General features: G+C 33.4%; 4 protein-coding genes across 4 annotated transcripts; 2 read left to right on the top strand and 2 right to left on the bottom strand.

Moving 5' to 3' along the window:
• Positions 1-472: 472 nt before the first annotated feature.
• On the bottom strand, positions 473-2,737 carry LOC104740960 (protein NRT1/ PTR FAMILY 5.16-like). Its single transcript, XM_010461711.3, has 4 exons — positions 2,475-2,737; positions 2,157-2,374; positions 1,519-2,054; positions 473-1,426 (listed from the first exon to the last, which is right to left on the bottom strand). Exons 1-4 carry the CDS (start codon positions 2,596-2,598, stop codon positions 610-612), a joined length of 1,695 nt encoding a protein of 564 aa, XP_010460013.1. The 5' UTR covers positions 2,599-2,737; the 3' UTR covers positions 473-609.
• A 5,845-nt stretch (positions 2,738-8,582) lies between these two features.
• On the top strand, positions 8,583-9,356 carry LOC104740961 (agamous-like MADS-box protein AGL80). Its single transcript, XM_010461712.3, has one exon. It carries the CDS (start codon positions 8,714-8,716, stop codon positions 9,203-9,205), a length of 492 nt encoding a protein of 163 aa, XP_010460014.1. The 5' UTR covers positions 8,583-8,713; the 3' UTR covers positions 9,206-9,356.
• Positions 9,357-11,650: 2,294 nt separating this feature from the next.
• Positions 11,651-13,403, bottom strand: LOC104740962 (uncharacterized). Its single transcript, XM_010461713.3, has 2 exons — positions 12,466-13,403; positions 11,651-12,242 (listed from the first exon to the last, which is right to left on the bottom strand). Exons 1-2 carry the CDS (start codon positions 13,339-13,341, stop codon positions 11,979-11,981), a joined length of 1,140 nt encoding a protein of 379 aa, XP_010460015.1. The 5' UTR covers positions 13,342-13,403; the 3' UTR covers positions 11,651-11,978.
• Positions 13,404-17,981: 4,578 nt separating this feature from the next.
• LOC109128869 (uncharacterized protein At1g43920, Chloroplastic-like) lies at positions 17,982-18,551 on the top strand. The gene is made up of 2 exons (XM_019236005.2): positions 17,982-18,155; positions 18,233-18,551. The coding sequence occupies exons 1-2, from the start codon at positions 17,982-17,984 to the stop codon at positions 18,518-18,520; spliced, it is 462 nt and encodes a 153-aa protein (XP_019091550.1). The 3' UTR covers positions 18,521-18,551.
• The last annotated feature ends 594 nt before the right edge of the window (positions 18,552-19,145 follow it).

The raw sequence follows: 19,145 nt of genomic DNA on the forward strand, positions 1-19,145 counted from the left end.
TAGCCTACTTACAAAGTTTTCAGCTTAACAATTTAAACTGCATAATATCGAATAAATAAATAGTTATAATTTCTAAACACGTAAGGCAAGTCCAATGGTGGGTTTTAAATTTGAGTCTCTTATGTACTGTTTAGAATTTTTAAACAATGAGCATGTTCGTTACGTTGCCGCTGCGTTTCCTTCCGGCGGCCAAAATTTAAATGTTAACATAGCCAAATAAACGTGAAAACTGCCGCTGCGGCTACTTTTACGGAAAATACCGGTATATCATGTGGCCATGAAAAACAAGCGATAGTTAACACTGCCGCTGCGACTTGTTTTAACAGAAGCGACGACTCATTTCATGAATTTAACAGAAGCGACGACTTGTTTTAAACTCCAGCAACCTTTATATTTTTAGTCGCAAGATGTGGTTGTTGCGGCAACTTAACGAACATGCTCAATATATAATGTACTGTTTATAAAATAAGAGTTGTACTAAATAAGAGTTGGTCTCTTATTTTTTTATTCAATTTTGATTTATTTTTGATCTTATTTATCATAAGAGTCCTCCCTAAATCCCCAATGGAGATGCCCTAATGAAAGTAATACATCTTGAATTTTATATTCTTAGACTTGATCTATCCTGCGAAGTCTGCGATACGGATACAGCCTGGAGAAGAACATAAACGCAAAGAGTCCAATGGCCGTGAAAGTGGCGAGCAACCAATAAAAGTAATCGACATGGGCCCGGTTCAGGTTAGTGTTGAACCAGCTCTCACCACCATCTTTTCCTGTAGCCCAATTAATCACAGTGATGAGAAAACCACTCAAGAAGCTAGCAAGACCCATCGCACTCAAAGAAAGCGCGAGACCAATACTCCTTAGCTCTGTTGGGACTTGGTCATAGAAGAATTCTTGAGTACCCACTAGTGAGAATACATCGATCATCCCGAGTAGTAAGTACTGAGGAACGAACCACCATAGCGACATTGGGATGGTTGCGCCGGGACTATCCAGAAGCCCATGTTCTTTAGCTATCTCAAGCCGTTTCGTTTCTACCAACGCTGCTAACACCATATTTAAACTAGAGAGCACCATTCCAGCCCCTATTCTCTGTAGCATTGTGATCCCAAAAGGCTTTTTGGTGATCCGTCTAGCTAACGGTAGGAAAACACCCTCATAAGTCGGAACTGAGATTAAAATCGATAAACCAATAAGCGCCTGAAAAGAAGCAGGAGGGATTTCCAAACCCGGCAAGATTGTTCTGTCCACGGTAACAGCTTGCTTTGTGAAGAAAGTAGCATACTGAGCGTAAGGAATCATGCTCACCACCGATGTGATCCATATCGGAATAAGCCTTACCAAAGTCATCGCATCTTCCACGTCCCTAGTATCACATGGCTCGTCACCTTTTTCTCCCGGTAGCAACGCTTTTGCTAGGAACCTTGATCAAAAATAACATATTTTTACAACTCAATTAATAAGACTAAACCAAAACTCAGAATATTAACAAAATTTGGGAGTTATGCAACTTACTCAAGTCGTCCTTCACATGTCTCGGATGAACCACCTTCCAATAGACCTGAATGTGTTAATTTCAGTCGCCTATTCTTGAATGCCACCACGAAAACTCTACCGATTCTCACAAAAGCGTTCTTCTTCTCCATGCAGTCTCCTCTCGGGTACCTGTAAGTTTTTCTCCCGAGCAAGAAGAGAACAAGGGCCATAACCATGAACAAATAAAGGATCCCAAACCCAAGCGCCCAGTTAACATTGTCTTGAACGTAAACCACCACAATAATGGACAAAGTTATTCCCGCGGATAAACTCAAAAACCACCAATTGAAAAACGATCCTCTACTTATTCTCTCTTTTCGATCTTCCACATCAAACTGGTCCGCACCAAAAGCTTGAACACATGGCTTGTGTCCGCCTTGTCCCATCGCCACCAAATACAGAGAACAAAAGAAAAGTATATTCACCCAAAAAGATGGTTTAGTAGAAACATCGCTACGTTTCTCTGATAATCCCATTAGGATTAAGACAGCCGATAAGGTTAATAGTCCTAGTCCCTGTAATAACAACCCTCTCAAACTTTAGTGAAACTTTTTTCTGAAGTTTTGTTAATTAAGAGATTAAAAAAGAAGTGTTGTGGGGGAGGGGGAGAGCGTTACGAGTATATAGATGAAGGAAGCGACAACAATGGTACGGTAACGACCGAGATAAGCGTCTGCGGTGAAAGCTCCTAAAACAGTAAACATCGAGGCGGTTCCTGACCATGTGTTCACGTTCACGGCGGCTATCGCCGTGGATTGTCCGAGAGGTCCAGTTAGGTAGGTAATCAAGTTGGAGGAAATCCCAAAGTAAGCAAATCTTTCTCCAACTTCAACTCCTGAAGCATTTACAGAAAAAAAAAAAAAAGCTTGTAAAAATCAGAATTTATTATAAGAGCTTGAACTACATAAAAAACACATCACAAAACTGTTCTTCACCTATAATGTACCAAGCGGATCTCCATCCGCCAGTGGTAGACTTGCCGGCGGGAAGTCCACGGTGGTCGACAGAGTCGCTTACGAAATCTTCAATAAGTGAAACTTTTTCCTCTGCTATCGTCATTTGATCTCGTCGTGACTTTAGAATTATGCGTAGATAAGAACCACAATAGTTATTGTTTATAATTATTTTTTATGAACAAGTCTTTTAATACTAGAGTAATAGTTATATGATTTCACATGCGGTTTTGTGATTGTACTATATCACCTGTTTCGTCATTTTGTTTTATATATAGTTAAAAAGTCAAACTCTAAAGGATTCTTGGATAATAACTTAAATGAAATCAAGATCCATTAAATTTTTATTTTACTGTTTTAAAAAAATCTTTTGTTATTGATTATTAGTTCCTTAAAAATTTAGGGTGTATACAAACTAGTATTTTAAGCAATTTTGAATTTTCATGAATTTTTATCTGATTTTGATGATTTTAGTGAAATTAATGTAAATTACTGTAAAATTCTTTCTAATTTCAAATAAAACCATAAGATTTGGATTTCAATATTTTCAATGAAATGATATTTGGATTTTAATATTTTTAATGAAAAAAATCCTCTCAAATCCTTCAAAATCAAATCCACAAGCTGTTTTCAATAACAATGTATTGATGATAGATTTTAAAATAACTAGTTCAATAACAGTGAATTTTATTAGAATTTTTAAAATCCATGATTAAATAATATAAGATTTATGAATTTTACATAAATTACTTAAAATGCTAGTTTGGATACGCATTCTATGATTAGATGTAGATTTCCTTCATTACTTTTCGTTAATTATTTTTTGTTAGAAATTAAGTATATGAGTCGAGAAAATAATTAGTGGAAATCAAAGATTGTTTAATATTTTAAACAACTTTGTAAGCCATTTTTTACTGTTAATCAGTAAAAAGATTTACTACGTCACATAAGATGTATTAAACATTGGGCCCCTAAATTGTCATTTAATTAAAAGTTGAAATTTATTATTTTGAATTTTGATATTATTAAGGTTTTGCGAAGAAGTCAGCTTCTACTCTCTTTTCTATTGTTTTTAGTGGCGTTTTTTTTTTTTCCATTAAACACTCCATTATATTAGATTAAAGGTTTACAAGATTTTTTTGAAAAAGAGCTAAATACACCAATAAACTTACACAGGAGGACAAAATAAACTACAAACAATGATCTTAAATCGTACATAAAACAAGCTATAAAGCTTGACTTGAAACCATAAAAGTGACAAGAGACATAAAGAGGACAACAAGTCCTAAAGGTAAAGAGTTGCCACACAAAGTGAGACCACTCATGGTGAAGGATGACCGACCACTGTCTCATAGTCAGCCACCTTGATAACCATTGCCGCAAACGTTGCAAAGGAACGAACGCGGTGTTTGGATTCCGTACGTGCGCCAAAGGTCCCTGAAAAGGGTGGTCACACGCTGGACAAGACGAGAGTCTTGAAAACCAAGAACCTGAAAGGATACATTCAATCTTAAAAATACTATGACCTGCCAAGGCCACATACTTTTTAATGTAGCTTCTCCAAATCCGATACAAGGAATTAGAATGACTACTACTTCCTGATTGCCCCAGAGGTATGAGAACCTCCAAAACCCGGTACAGGCAAAAGCAAAGTTCAGTGTGTAATCAAGTCGCGTTTTCAGTCGCGTTTTCTTATTAAATGATTTGTTGGCCGTTCAGTTCAGTGTGTAATCAAGTTTCAATAGTTTTGTCTCCTTGTTTCAGATGTCACTTTCTTTCTAGATTCTACTTCTAAGGTAAACATATTATCCATGGACCATGTGTTGCCCGACAAACAAAATCTAGTGTTCTACCAAAAAAATAAAAACAAAATCTATTGTTTACGTCCGGACCAAATAATCTATGTGGGACGAAAATCCTGATAGGTAATAGGTTCTAAGTTCGTCGGCTTTTGTATCTTTTCGTTTAGATATTTTCTAGTGTTTACTGTTTGTTAATTAATCATTTTTGACTTATTTATGTGGTTAACATTAAATTAGCTGTGTCAGTGTCCCAACTCCCGAGGACAAAAGTTGAAAACAAACTGTTACAAGAGCTTCCGGATATGCAATTTTTTTGTTGTGCTAACTTTGCAATGAAGAAGCTTACATGCATAAATTAGGATGGCTTTCAAATGGTTCAGACCACTGACAGATTGATCCGTATTCTTTTTTTTTCCGGATCTTATATAGATAATTAGTGTCGTCTAGCTTTAGATGTAGTAGATGTATCCATTTCCTTATAATTTTTGTGTAGTAGTTGTAGCTGAACGTGTCAATTGTACAATCTTCGTGCTAGTGGTGGGCATTCGGGTATCGGTTCAGGTTCGGTTCGGGTAATTTGGATTTCGGGTAATTCGGGTTTATAATTTATAGAATCATATAGGTATTATAAAAATTTTGGGTTCGGTTCGGATTTTTTCGGGTTCGGGTCGATTCGGGTATTTTTTTGGAATACCGAAATATATCTGATATATTTTGGGTTCGGTTCAGTATAAGTATTTTTTACCCATTAAGAACCAAAATATCCATATATAACTAAAATACCCTATATATAAATTGAATAACTATATCAAATTTCATGAAGTTATAACTAAAAAAATTATACAAAAATAACTAAACCAATTCTATATACAGTCTAAAGAATCAATCGATGAACTAAAGTACCAAACACTCATGGTTAAATGCATCAAACTCTCGTGGTTAACTCTATATACAATATAAGTGTCACTTGATGAACTAAATTCACTAAGCAATGAGATTTACCTTTGAATGAGTCTTTAACGTCTCTCAAAGAGGAGATTCAGAAGAAGAAGCGAAGAAATTTAAAAAATCCAGATTCAAATTGTGGATTAGGATTATAGAATTTATAAAGAAAAACAAATCTTCTGTAGATATAGCCATATAAGTAGTGGAGATATAGGTAGTGGAGAGTAGAGACAAACTGATAAATACGATTCTTGAATGCAATCTCAACTAATAAACCCACATAACGATTATATGCTGAGACTATACAAATAACTTTTAAAAATAAATCTTGATTTGTAATTTGCAAAATTTGTTATTGCATGCCTTCTCTTTCGGACGCTTGTCTTGATGTCTCGTTTTCATGAGAAAAAAATATTTCTTATCAGTCGGATTAGCTGTCAATTTATTTCTTCTGTCTTCTACATGCAATTTGCAAGGTAGTGAAATGTGAATGTAATTTGCTTCACAAAATTATATTCTCTCACATTCAGATCAAAAATAGATATAAGAAGAATTGGTATCTTTGCTTCTGCATTTGTATATGCCTCTGCGGTCCTAGTTTTTATTTGTTTGGATAAAGTTGTCTAATCAAACATTGATTAATTCTTATTTTATTTTGAAGGGAAAAACCTTATCAGCTTTGGAAAACGAAAAAAAGAAAAAAAAAAAACAAATTTGACTGTTACTTTGTCTTTCATGTCTAAAAGATACACATAGACTATTCAAAATCAATCTGTTGTGACGATTATCGTTATTTAGAAACCTCGCATGCATAAATTATGTTGGCAAGAAAATTACGTATACTGGTGAAGTGCTGATTGATTCGTACTTTGTGATTGCGTTTGCATTGTTGATTGTAGATTTTTCTGTTGTTGGTGAACGCGATTTGTGTACACCACTACACCTCACGTCTCAAACATTGAGACTTTTGACCCCAAATTATTTAGAAATTAAAAGGGGCCGTAATATGGGCTAACTTGTCCGAACTCTTTATCATGTTTGCTGTGGTGCAAATATTTTCTGAACTTGAGCTTTAGATGATTTTTTCAGTTGATACTACTACACTTGTGAAAAATCATCATTGAATACTAGTTTATGATAAATGGAGATCTAAAGCTCAAGTTCAGTGTGTAGTTTATGTAAGAGTGTTTCATATGAAACCATATGAAACACTCTTACATAAACTTATAACACTAAATGGAGATCTAAGTTTGTCTTATGTTTTTTCATTGTTAACGACAGTAGAAGGGAAAAGATCTACCAAATCGGTCAGAATAGCTTGCAGATGTTTTAGGACTCCTTCGGTGGGACGGTACGTTCATTAATCTAACCTTTTTCATATTTCCACAGATTTTCAATGGCTCGCAGTCTAGTTATTACATTCCACATTATGATAAATGGCTTATATGTCAGTCAAAATTTTGACTTGCCATCACTAATCACAAAAGCCTTTTTTGTTTTTGAGCAAATAATGTTTGCCTTCATTTTTTTTTTGTGTGGGAAAAATCGTGTATGCCTATTATTGTTCCCATATATGTTTTACTTTTACCATAGTAAAAAAGGTTTGACCTTTTTTCTTTTACATTAGACCAATTAGAGGAGGTTATGATGTGTTGTAAAACACGTATTTCATTTTACATGTGTATAAAACTATTATTTTATCAATAAGAGTCAATGATATATAATAGTCAAAAAAATTGAGTCAATAAGCACATAAGCCTAATATACACGTGAACCTCTTCATACACCCATTTATAAAATAAAGAAATAAAATATGTATACATTATTATAAAAGTAGAAACTTAAATCGCTCTTTTATAAACTCAAACCGACACATAATTTCGTTCTAATTGTAAAATCTAAACCTTAACCATCTCATTTGTAAACCCAAATCGACATATAATTTCGTTCTAATTGTTAAATCTAAACCCTAACCATCTCATTTGTAAACCTAAACCGACCTATAATTTCGTTCTAATTGTAAAATTTAAATCCTAACCATCTCATTTGTAAACCCAAACCGAACTATAATTTTGTTCTAATTGTAAAATCTAAGCCCTAACCACTTCATTTGTAAACTCAAACCGACATATAATTTTGTTCTAATTGTAAAATCTAAACTCTAACCATCTTATTTGTAAACTCAAACTAATATATAATGTTGTTCTAATTGTAAAATCTAAACCCTAACCACCTCATTTGTAAATCCAAACCGACATATAATTTCGTTCTAATTGTAAAATCTAAACCCTAACCATCTTATTTGTAAACCCAAACCGATATATAATGTTGTTCTAATTGTAAAATCTAAACTCTAACCACCTCATTTGTAAATCCAAACCGACATATAATTTTGTTTTAATTATAAAATCTAAATCTTAATTCTCATTTATAAACCCAAAGTGATATATAACCTCGTTTAATTGTAAAATCTAAACCAAGCCGATATTTAATTTTCTTTAAATAAAAATATACATAATTTGTTTTCTTAATTTGTTTTGCTTTTTAATTTAATTAAAAAAATAAAATATTAGATATAACATTATTATTGGTTGAGAAGGGAAGAGGTGAATACAAAGACTCATCCCTAAAAGTCAACCTAAGTATTTTTCGTCAAACAATAGCAACGTTGAACTAGTAATGTAAGAGACTCTTATGACTAATAATGGAAGAAAATAGTTAATACAAATTATGTAATTGAAGAAAAAAATCTAAGGTACGCGTCTGAATAATTATGTAAAGCATAATTTAATTACATAACTTTTCACAGATTTTTCTTTTTATTTAATTATTCATAAGTCTCTTTAATTTTGTTTCTTTTTGTTTTAACTTTTCTTTGTTCGTCCATAGACCATATATAGGCTTTTGTGATTACCAATGAAAATGTTTAGACATGTGTCATTTACACATGCAATTTATGATAAAGTATTTTTTTGTCGTCAGTATAATAGATAGATAATAATAGCTGTTTTTACACATGAAATTTATGAAAATATGTTGTAATGTTTTTTCACATTACAACTCATCAGAGGCTCTTCCGATTGGTCGATTGTAAGATATAAAACTTTTTTAACATGGTAAAACATATATGGGACATTAATAGGCAAATATCACCTTCCTTTTTTACAGGTTCACTTGACCAACCAACAAATGACACATAATAAAATGAAAACTTCTTTTGATATAAATCTTCTTATTTAGAAACCTCTTTTTATAGCTATATTTTTCCTTAAAACTTATTTGTATTTTTCTGTAACAACCTTTCTATAAATTGTTTTTATATCAAAAAGTATCTTTCTATAATTTGTTGTAACACCTTTTGTGGACCTAGTCCAAAAAAAAATCAAAGTTAGAAACTCTATATAACATTTTACCCATCTAGTCTCTGAAACCACACAAATCCTCCTCGCCTTCTTCATTTTTTTGTTTTTCACCATGGGTAGAAGAAAAGTGACACACCAATTGATTGCTGACAACGCCACTCGGCGTGTTACATTTCGAAAACGCAAAGATGGTTTATTGAAAAAGATCAATGAATTGACCATTCTATGTGGTTTACCCGCTTGTGCCATCATTTACAGCGAGTACAAGGATGGTCCTGAGCTCTGGCCAAACGTTAACGAGGTTCGTTCTCTTCTTGACAGGTTAAGCGAGCTTCCGGTGGAGAAACAGACCAAATACATGATGGACCAGAAGGATCTCATGAAGAAGATGATCCAGGAGGCTGAGAAAAAGTTGGAGAAAGAGAAGTGGTATACTCGTGCGATGAAACTTGGGATAATGGCTTCGACTAGTGATCTAACCACTGATACTGATTGTTCTGAGGAACTGGCCAAAGCAGCCGAGGTAGTTGACAAGAAGCTCAAAGCCATCAGAGAGAGAATCAAGGCTGTGGAAGCAGGAGCCCCTATCATCAAGAGAGAATAGCCTTATCAAATAATAATTTCTTATCTTATCTTTATTAATGTCATCGTTTTAAATTGTTTTCAGATTAAGATGGTTTGGTTTAATGGTGTTGAAATTTATGTTCTATGATTTGCTTTTGCATTCTTAAGAAGGATTTGGAGAATTATATAAATCTCTTTGGTCTTCGTGTGATCTTGATTGATATGTATTTGGTTTATGAAGAGGGGTATTCAACTTGATGTTTTAAGGATTTGGTAGGATTTTAATATTTTAGAATTTTGAAAGATTTCAGAGATTTTTAGAGATTTGATTGTATTTTAGATTTTTTTTTATTTTTCTTTTTAGAAAATGAAATCTGTGATTTTATAAGATTATGTGAGATTTTATTGGTAAACTTTGTGTGATTTTAAAATATTTTGCAATACAAAAAAAAAAAAAAATCTGTCAAAAAAGAAAGAAAGAAGTTGTGGGAGATGAAGCCGTAAATTTGTCGAGACACCACCATAGAGCCTAAATTATGCAAGAAAGAAAAAGAAGCTTTAAGTGAGATGAAGAACAAAGGAAGAAGATGAGCAAAAAGGAGAAGAAGAAGGTGGAAGACACATGAGGAGAAGAAGGAATAAGTCAATAAGGAAGTTGGGCTTAGTAGGTTTGTGTGTGTGTTGTAAGAAAAAATCCACGTGATCCCATATTTCAATGGTTCTCTATAGACAATAACCAAAACAGCAGAAGAAAATGATAGAAAGAGAGAAGCAAACATGAATGGAAGAAAAAAAAAAGAAACAAACGTGAAACAAAAAAATGTCGTGTGATGAGATACAACTTGTGGAAGAAGATGACGTGGCCATAGTTTCAGTATTAAATAGTTTCAGCATTCTCTATTGTGTAATCGGACATGAGAGAAAATTGTCATAAGTTACTTGTGTTCTGTTCTAATTTTCATTGTTAAACACTTGATTATCCCATAATTGTGACCTATCATCATGAATGTGTTTCTACGAACAGAGATGGTCTGCGGAGAGTTGCCGGAGTTATCTGCGGAGAAAGCTTACAGAACAGAGATGGTGGTGGTTTTAGGACTGTTTTTTTTTGTTTTGTTTTTAATGAAATCTTTTAAAATTCCACCTCAAAGGGTATGATTTTGAGAGGAGTATTTTTTAACTAAAAAGCAAAGAAAAAGTCTCTTAGAATCATTCAAAGTAGTATTCTAAAAAAAGTTGTGATATTTTGAATAACAAGAGATTTTAAGTTGGTTTTATAAATTATTGATTGAATAACAAGAGATTCTGAATTATTTTAAAGAATTTTATAAAAATCTTAGTTGAATAACATAGGATTTCATAAGATTTTTTAAAATTCTTAATTGAATAACAGAGTATTTTAAGAATACTTTAAAATCCTTTAAAATGTTAAGTTCAATACCTCCCTCGAACAGATTTCTTATATATTTCCGAAGATTTTCTTCCTTATATGTTTGCTATTCTACTTTTATTTCTAATCTTTTTCAGTCAACCTAATGCTTTATATTTGATAGGAAATCATTTGTCTTATTTCTTACCAAGAAAAAATATATTCTCTATTATCTTCTACGATTATTGATCGATTATATTGTAGTGTAGAAAATTATAATTATTTTGTTTTCACAAAAAAAAAAAAAAAAAAAGATTGTCAGTCAAATCGATTTTACCCAATTCTATAAATAAACTATTTAAATCGATAAAAAATGATTCTCAACATTGCACGATGCAAACAAAATAGTAAAGTCTTATTTTTTTACCGTATTGAAAAACTAATGAAGACAATTATAATTTATTTATTTAAATGCTAAACTATTGGTCTTTTATTTAAATAAGTCAAATGTATATATAATATTAATAAATATTTTATTATTTTCCAAAACTTATGTCTTTGTAACTGTCAAATTATTGTTAAATAAGTTTCATTTTAATTTGCAACAGTCTTAATTAATAGTTTGACCAGAAAAGACAAATTTTGTTATGTAATTACTATTTTCTGTCATAATTGTTTTTTTTCATAAATTAGTGACCTTTCTATTTACATGTATATTTTAAGTCCTTTTTTATAAAGGAAAATATCTAAATATTTATCTTTGTTATCTTATATTATCTAAATGCAATGTTTGCTCCAAGTATGTATATATAGGCACACTAAATTGAAAACTTTTACTTAAATCTATTTCTAGTATTGATTTCCAATATTATTAATATATTAAATTTTATGCCCTTCACTTCATTATTCTACATGGTTCATTTATAAGGAAATGAATTTATAAGATTCATTGAAGATTATTACAATAATATTTATATATACAGGTTATAAAAACTAAAGATTTCGTTTTTATTTAGATTATGACTAATAACAGAAAGTATATAAGAAAAATTATGTAATCAAATAGTAATTATGCTAGCACAGTATTGGTTTCTTAAGTAAAAAAAAAATTGGGAATCTACAAAAAGTATTTTAGTTATTAAAAACCTATTTTACATTAAGAATCCGAGATTACTTTACATGCATCATCATACAACAAAAACAAGAATCTAGATGTTTTGAACTTGTTGCTCCAATTGCACCAAAAACAAGAATCTAGGAAGTGATGGGAACTGGGAAGGCCTAATAATTAAGTCCTTCCAGGTACACTCTCCTTTCATTCTACCAATTACCAAGGGTCCAAGGGATATTCAAAACATGGAGAGAGATATTATGTAAAGCAAACATGAAACATTTAACCAGCCAATACAAAACCGACTAAATGTATCGATGGCTTGATCCCTCATCAAGTAAGGTTTAGTCGATGGCCGAGATACACAAAGTGCCAAGTGAGAGATATGAGAGTTAGTAAATTTAGCCGCGATGAGTACGCATTTAATCTACAATGCCTCTCACTCAGCTTTTTCAGTCGCTGCTTCACCCCATCCTCGTCCATCTTCTCTCTAATCTTCTTACCGATGGTTTTGGCCGCTGTTTCACTTGACTGTGACTCTGACGTGTCAAGTCCTCTTCCATCTTCTTTTTCAGCTTTTATCCGCTCAAACATTGCCTGTTGCACAACACAAAAATCAATATTATGTTGCATAAAACCTAATAATAGTTTCATTCACATTAAACCAATTTTATCAAAATCTAATACATCAAACTCATGCTATTTTTAAGCATCCCATCATCAGCGAAGACTAATTGCTTGTAACATATTTTAAAATACGAAATTTTCATTTTTATTGTAAAAAACTAAAAACCAAAAACAAGGAATTAGAGCATATAACCTTGGTGACTCGTGGGTCAACAAATGAGGCATTAGCTTCGACCATCAAGATCGACGACAAGAGGTTAACGGCTTGCCACATATCCACCGCATCGGTAAAAACCTTCCGGCGCCGGCTGATGACGTGTCCTAACAACGCAATCAGGATTCCTACAGAGACTGCCTTGAAGTACACCGGATACATCTTGCTCTGCACCACATCATATTGCTGCCTCCCAAGAACCGACCCCAACACGTAGCCCGACACGAACGTCACCCACACGCACATCCCGTACGCCGCCGCGATCCCCACTAGACCTACCACGCTCCCAATCTTCGTCAGCCCAAGCGCCTTCCCAACCTTAGTACCTATCCCCCTCACCGCGATCTTTGCCTCCTCCCAAACGTTTTGGGACTTATGAGTCTTCTTTGTGGCCCTTTCATTCACCGGTTCCCCCACTTCACGAGCTTTCTTTTCCACGTCACGTGCCGCACGTGCGACGGTCTCTTTGGGCCTTTCATCGAATAGTTCGTCACCAGGCGTTAGGTCCTTGAATCTCCCCAACACAGTCGCCATCTTGTGCTTACACTTACCGAGAGCATCGCATACGAGTTCCCCTGGAGACACGTGGTGTTCACGCTCCTTCTCTTCTGAATGAGACGACGACGTTTCCCTCTTCGCATTCCCAAACAGTACTTCTCCTTTGTCTCTTCTCTTCTCTTCTTGTTTTCCCGGCGGTTGAATCGAGACTCTAGTGTTGGTTTTGCCGTCTCTGTCGTACTCCACCACGACAACGCGGTGGCCGTCTTTGACGATGACTTCACTCTCCGAATCAGTGCAGTGGCTCAAAACCAATAACGCGCTCAAAACAAGACACGAGACCAATAGTTTTGTCATTTTTCCTTAGTACTTCGTGTCGCTGACTCGTTTGATATATAGTTTTAGTTACTAGTTTTGTTATCATCCTATTGGCTGGCTATAAGCTCATCATATCTTTTACAAACTTTCAGTGTTTTACCATGTTGATTAACACGTGTCACCACGTGGATATTTACGTGTCATCCTAGGAGGAAAAGTTAAACTTCTCCAATATCAGCATTGTTGTTTCCCACACACCTCCTCAGACGGTGCGCGAAGATAAAACTTGTTAATGGGCCTAATTCTTACATGTAGGCCCAAATATATGACTTAAAAGCGCAGATGTGAATGATGCATAAACTTCTGCGAATCTCATGGAATATTCATTCCTAAAAGAAAAAGAAAAAAAGAAAAAAGAAGCCAGAAATAGAAATGTTTCGAGGTTGAATAGTTAACTTAAGACTGTAGAAAGATGAGCGTAATGGGATTTTGGATAGGATTGAAGGGCTTAAAGACGAGTAGAAGTACAAACAGGGATATTCGCCGAGTGGCCGGCAAAAGTTGACACAGAAAGGGAAAGAAATTGCATGCAAGATGTAGCTTCAATCTCTCTTTCTTAAAGAGAATATAAATCATCAAATATATATCACTTTTTCTGATTTAAGTTTTTCTATAGACTATAGGTTTCAAACGGATGTAGATTTTTTTTTTTTTTTAAGTTTTTGGTTCTTATAAACTTAACGCAATCAATTTCTAGTTATTCGATTATAATAAGAACTGTTGAACAAAACTTCTTTTCTTTACTATGGTTTTAGAAAAATTAAAATATAATGAGGTTATAGATTTTAAAAGGCAAAAATCTGACCAAATTTATAGTTTTGATGTCGTTGTTGTGCGTATTACATCTTGGTAACAACAACAAAAGAAAATATTTACATCGGTTCAACACCTAAGTCATATATATATAATCATGAATGTGAATCTCAATGTTACGGTATGCGTCATATATTTTGCTGTTTCAACTAATATAGTATTATTCTATCATTTCAATGATATTATACACTGCATAACTCCATAAATGTTATGAATTGTTTGCAGTTGATTCTAAATTTTAAACTAGAAACTAAAAAGACTAAAACATGTTAAAGAAATAGATGAGATATATGTATCAGAAAAACCAAAAAAAAAAGGAGGTAAGAAGCATGTGGGATTACATGTGGCTTCGAGGCACTTCGACAACAAAACAAAAGGCAGAAAAAAATAAAGCAGCCAGCCACCTTTGTATCTTCCTTTGCAGATTCCCCACAACAACACTCACGCATATATATATATATATATATATATACATACACTAATACTAGTAATAAGTTTTTCCATACGACAATTATTTATTTGATATGAACATCATCTTGGTTGCTCTGCAACTTTAGTGACATTATTAACGAAATTATATTAAAAAAAAAACTTTACTGACATTATTGTATTGGTTTATTACTTTTGTAACAATTATTGTTGATTAAGATCATTGGACGATTATAGAGAACTGACCAGTGCCCACATCAACCACATTACAAATACAGACCAGAAGGCAACGCATACACATAGCTTCTATTTAAAACTTAATGATACATTTTTTGGTTTCGTCCATTGTTTTTGTCCTTGAAAGCGAAAGGACGATTAAAAAGGTAACAATAAAAAGAAGAAAAGGAAAAACGATCAAACCCACGATCGTTTATTTTAATTATTTAATGAAACAGAAAAAGAAAAAACATAAAAGGCGTCGAGAACCATACAAATCTAAGCGAAGGGATCAGAGGAGATTTAGGCTACGATCAGCTAAGAGCAACTCATTCTAGAATCTAACCTATTTTGATGTGTACTTCTTCTTGGATCACGGTAATATTTTGTAAAAAATAATTTAAACTTTAATAATAGTTCTTTATAATTCTAATTTTCGAATTTTTAAATCTAATGGCATTTTTGAAAGGAAAAAAAAAACATAACAAAGAAAAGGTAACAATTTAAAGAATTTCCCTACTTCTTATTCATTTCCATTTTTCTTTCTACCTTTGATATATATCTTGACATGGATGATGAGTAAAGTAAAGACGTAGGAGTTGCGCATGCAGTTACTAAAATCGGAAGTATTGAACAATATATTCTTGCTTTGGAATTACTTTTCTCGGATGCTGCTACCCTAACTACTAACACTGTGAATTCAGACATCTCCGACCAATCCACGTGTAACGTGTTTGATTTCATGCCAGAACATGTCATTGGTTTTTAGTGAGTTTCTACCAAACTTTCCTAACAAAATTTAATACTATCATTTATTCCTTTTTTCTTTACCACTCCATTTAGTTTGTTTTCTTCTCTTCTCGCTCATATATAGGCCCATGCTCATTTACGAAATTTATGGTCGTTGATGCCAAATTGCCAATCAATGGAGAGATACATGCAGTAGAGAAACCACTCTACTAAAGGTTTTAGTTTATTTCTTACCTAGAAGTGTCATTACACCAACATCGTAAAAACTAAATTTGTTTTACTACTTCACAGTAACCGTGATAATATATAGTTATTTTTGGATTTATAAGGTTTGTAAGAATTGGTGAATCGATTAGTGTCAATCCATTTCAGAAGTGTTTGGATATACAAAAACTTAGCTGAAAGATCAACACGATCGACGTGTGCCACAAATTACGTGGAAACGTCTTCCAAATTAGACTTTAAAGAGGTGATGATTCGTAGAAATAGATAGGAGAGGACTTTGGTGGCAAAAAAAAAAGTTGTCCCCATTAAAATTGTGTTAAGTGAAACGAAAAATTAAATGATATAAAATACTTTTGAACCTTAGCTCCGAAGGAGAACATTGTTGACTTTAAAAGCAAGACTCCAAAAAAAAAAAAAAAAAAGAAGTGGGTAGCTAGCGATCTTTATTTATAACCGGACAATATCGTTTGTACCCTATTTAATAAAACAACACATATTTTAGAAGGTGCAACAGAAATACTTAAGAATCAACAAGAGTTATTTAGGCAAACTTCGAGAAGAGAGTTATGAGAAAATGCCACGTAATCTTGTAAAAGAATATTAAAACCAGTTTGATAAAATGAAATACTATGTTATAAGTTATAACCATGAAATGTTTAACTGCCGAGTGCCGACAAACAAAACATGAGGAGATGAGAACAAGATTTTGTATTTGACTAGAGTATCTCTAACCCCGATGTCTTTTAAGATTTGTTTAATTACTTTTTAAAGTCTCTAACTAACAAACGATCAACGTTTGATGCCCGTAGTCTCCACCGCTCCACGGAACGTCCAAATTAACTAATGATATCAATTTGATTAATATTTCAGTATAATAATAAATAAATACGAAGTAATTTCTAAAACCTAATCGACTTTTTAATCTATTTTTTTTTTTGTAATATGCGTGCCAAACTTTTTCATACAATTTGGGATAATATAAGATGTAATTAAATCTCAAGTATAAATCTGAATACGATGATATTTAAAAAGAAAAAAAAAAAGAAAAAAAATCACATATCCAACATACAGTATGAATTATCAAACCTAGTGCGAATCTTTATAGAAATGTATCAACCAAAGGTATGAAATTTTCTAATACCCTTATAAAAAATAAAAGAAAAAAGTCTGTAATCCACCCATTTAAAAAAAAGGTTAGGAAACAATTGGTGATGTTACAACAAAACAGGTTCACTTTTAAGGGTAAAGGACATGACACCATGTACTGTAGATTTCATGATGCGGTAACACCGATTTCCTTGAAAACGAGATATCCAATCAAATAAAAGGCTCTCTCTTTATTTCTATTTAAATTTTAATTCTTTTCTCATAGAAGAAAAAAAAAAAAAGTCTATACGCTTAAAGATAATGAAAAATTCCGCGTTTTTATTTTCGTTAATTGAATGAGTAAATGTTTTGAATGGAAATGAGTAATCTTCCCTTCTTTTTTTTTACACATTCATTTCCTTTCTAAACTGGCTTAAACCTCATTTTCAACCTTTTTTTTTTAACTTCACAATTAGTAAGGAAAAAAAAAATGAGAACTGGTAATATGAACTTAATAAGTGTTTACAAAACAAACATTGGTAATATGAACTTAATAAGTGTTTACAAAACAAACAATGATATACTTAACTCTAACACAAGGGACCAAAACAATCAAACAATTAATTGTAAACTATGTAGGATGAGAAAGAGAAAAACAAGAAAATCCATATATATAAATGCTAGAACTTATAAAAAGATATTGCAAATCCTGTCATGTGGTCCGAGACATCTATGGATTCAGAATAGATTTGTGATTGGGAAAACTGCTAAAAAAATATCCAACTTTCAAATTTGGGACAAATAAATCCTGAACTTTCAAAATGTCATTTTAATCACCAAATTTAGGCTGATTTTTACAAAAAATAACAAACTTTATTTGACCATGTCGATTTAGGCATCACGTTAACTCTCTGTTAATTCTCGACGACGGAGTTAATTGCCCGTTAGTTCCTACGTTTAGAGAAAACGACATCGCTTGATTATTTGTAATACGACGTCGTTTTACAAATTGAAGAAACAAAACCCCCCAAATCGATTTCTAGGTTTACAATCCCCAAATCGATTTCAAAAAACAGTTTGTGAAATCTCTCTCTGTTCCGATGAGCTCGAGCTCTATCACATCATGCGGCGTTGGTGAGCGTGGTGTACCTTCGAAGTGCATTTGTGGCTTAGGGGTCACGACTTTTACATCTAAAACGCAAGAAAACCCGGGACGCCCTTTCTTTCGTTGTGCAAGCAAGCGGGATGTCAACTCATGGACAAGCAAAAAAGACGTAAGTGTTTTGAATCCTCTTGCGTAGGTAATAAAATCAGTAGAAGCTAACTATGTGTCATTTTTTTTGGACATTAGAGTCATTTGTTTAAGTGGGTTGAAGATGCCGTGTTTGAAGAAGTAGAAGATGCTTTACCAAGACTAGCCATTATTGCAGAGGAGATAAGCAAAACCAAAGCAGAGGTCAATGAGTTAAACGTTGTGATGAAAGAATTGAAGGAAGAAGCAAATTTCAGCAAAAAGGAACTCCAAAAGTGTAAATTGTGCTTGAAAGTCTGTTTTGTGTGGTTTTGTGTTATCACCATTGTGTTGGGTTATGTATTGTTTAGGGAAGGTGATAAGAAGAAACTGATGTTAGGTTATTGAAGAATGTAAACCTTATGTTTTGTGTTGTAAACCTTTGTCTGAATGCCTATTTTGAAACATGTCTTATGATATAAATCATGGAATACGAAGACAAAAACAAACAACACACATGTTTTGGACAAAAAAAACCGAGAAACATTCCAAATCCGAGCAACATTCAAACTGGTTCTAAGATAAGTGAACAATCCAAAAACAAACAAACTAGTTCTGTGAACTTCCTCCCTGTGAACAGTGAAACCATGGTTCCCAGCCTCCTCTCTGTGAACTTCCTCCTTGTGATCCTCCTATATGAGAACTTCCTCTTTGTCCTCCTCCAAGATGGGATCTTCCTCTTTGTGCTCCTCCTAGATGTGATCGTCCTCTTTGTGATCCTCCTAGATGAGACCGTCCTCTTTGAGATGTTTGGGAAGCTCCCTGAGATGGTTGAGAAGCTCTCTGAGATGGTTGAGAAGCTCTCTGAGGTGGTTGAGAAGCTCCTTGAGGCGGTTGAGAAGCCCCTTGAGGCGGTTGAGAAGCTCCCTGAGATGTTTCTCCTTGCAATGGTTGAGAAGCTCCCTGAGATGTTTCTCCTTGCAATGGTTGTCCTTGTCCAAACTATATAACCCTCGGCTCCTGATTTCAATCA

This window comes from Camelina sativa, chromosome 14, assembly GCF_030686135.1.
Source record: "Camelina sativa cultivar CO46 ecotype springtype chromosome 14, ASM3068613v1".
NCBI classification, from domain to species: Eukaryota; Viridiplantae; Streptophyta; class Magnoliopsida; order Brassicales; family Brassicaceae; genus Camelina; species Camelina sativa.

Bases quoted from the DNA above. Each gene is read 5' to 3' on its own strand.
- LOC104740960 (XM_010461711.3), bottom strand. From the start codon at position 2,598: ATGACGATAGCAGAGGAAAAAGTTTCACTTATTGAAGATTTCGTAAGC. The intron at 2,375-2,474 runs GTGAAGAACAGT...TAAATGCTTCAG, and splicing joins ATCCGCTTGGTACATTATAG to GAGTTGAAGTTGGAGAAAGA. The intron at 1,427-1,518 runs GTAAGTTGCATA...TTTTTGATCAAG, and splicing joins ACATGTGAAGGACGACTTGA to GTTCCTAGCAAAAGCGTTGC.
- LOC104740961 (XM_010461712.3), top strand. From the start codon at position 8,714: ATGGGTAGAAGAAAAGTGACACACCAATTGATTGCTGACAACGCCACT.
- LOC104740962 (XM_010461713.3), bottom strand. From the start codon at position 13,341: ATGACAAAACTATTGGTCTCGTGTCTTGTTTTGAGCGCGTTATTGGTT. The intron at 12,243-12,465 runs GTTATATGCTCT...GTTGTGCAACAG, and splicing joins TTGACCCACGAGTCACCAAG to GCAATGTTTGAGCGGATAAA.
- LOC109128869 (XM_019236005.2), top strand. From the start codon at position 17,982: ATGAGCTCGAGCTCTATCACATCATGCGGCGTTGGTGAGCGTGGTGTA. The intron at 18,156-18,232 runs GTAAGTGTTTTG...TTTGGACATTAG, and splicing joins CATGGACAAGCAAAAAAGAC to AGTCATTTGTTTAAGTGGGT.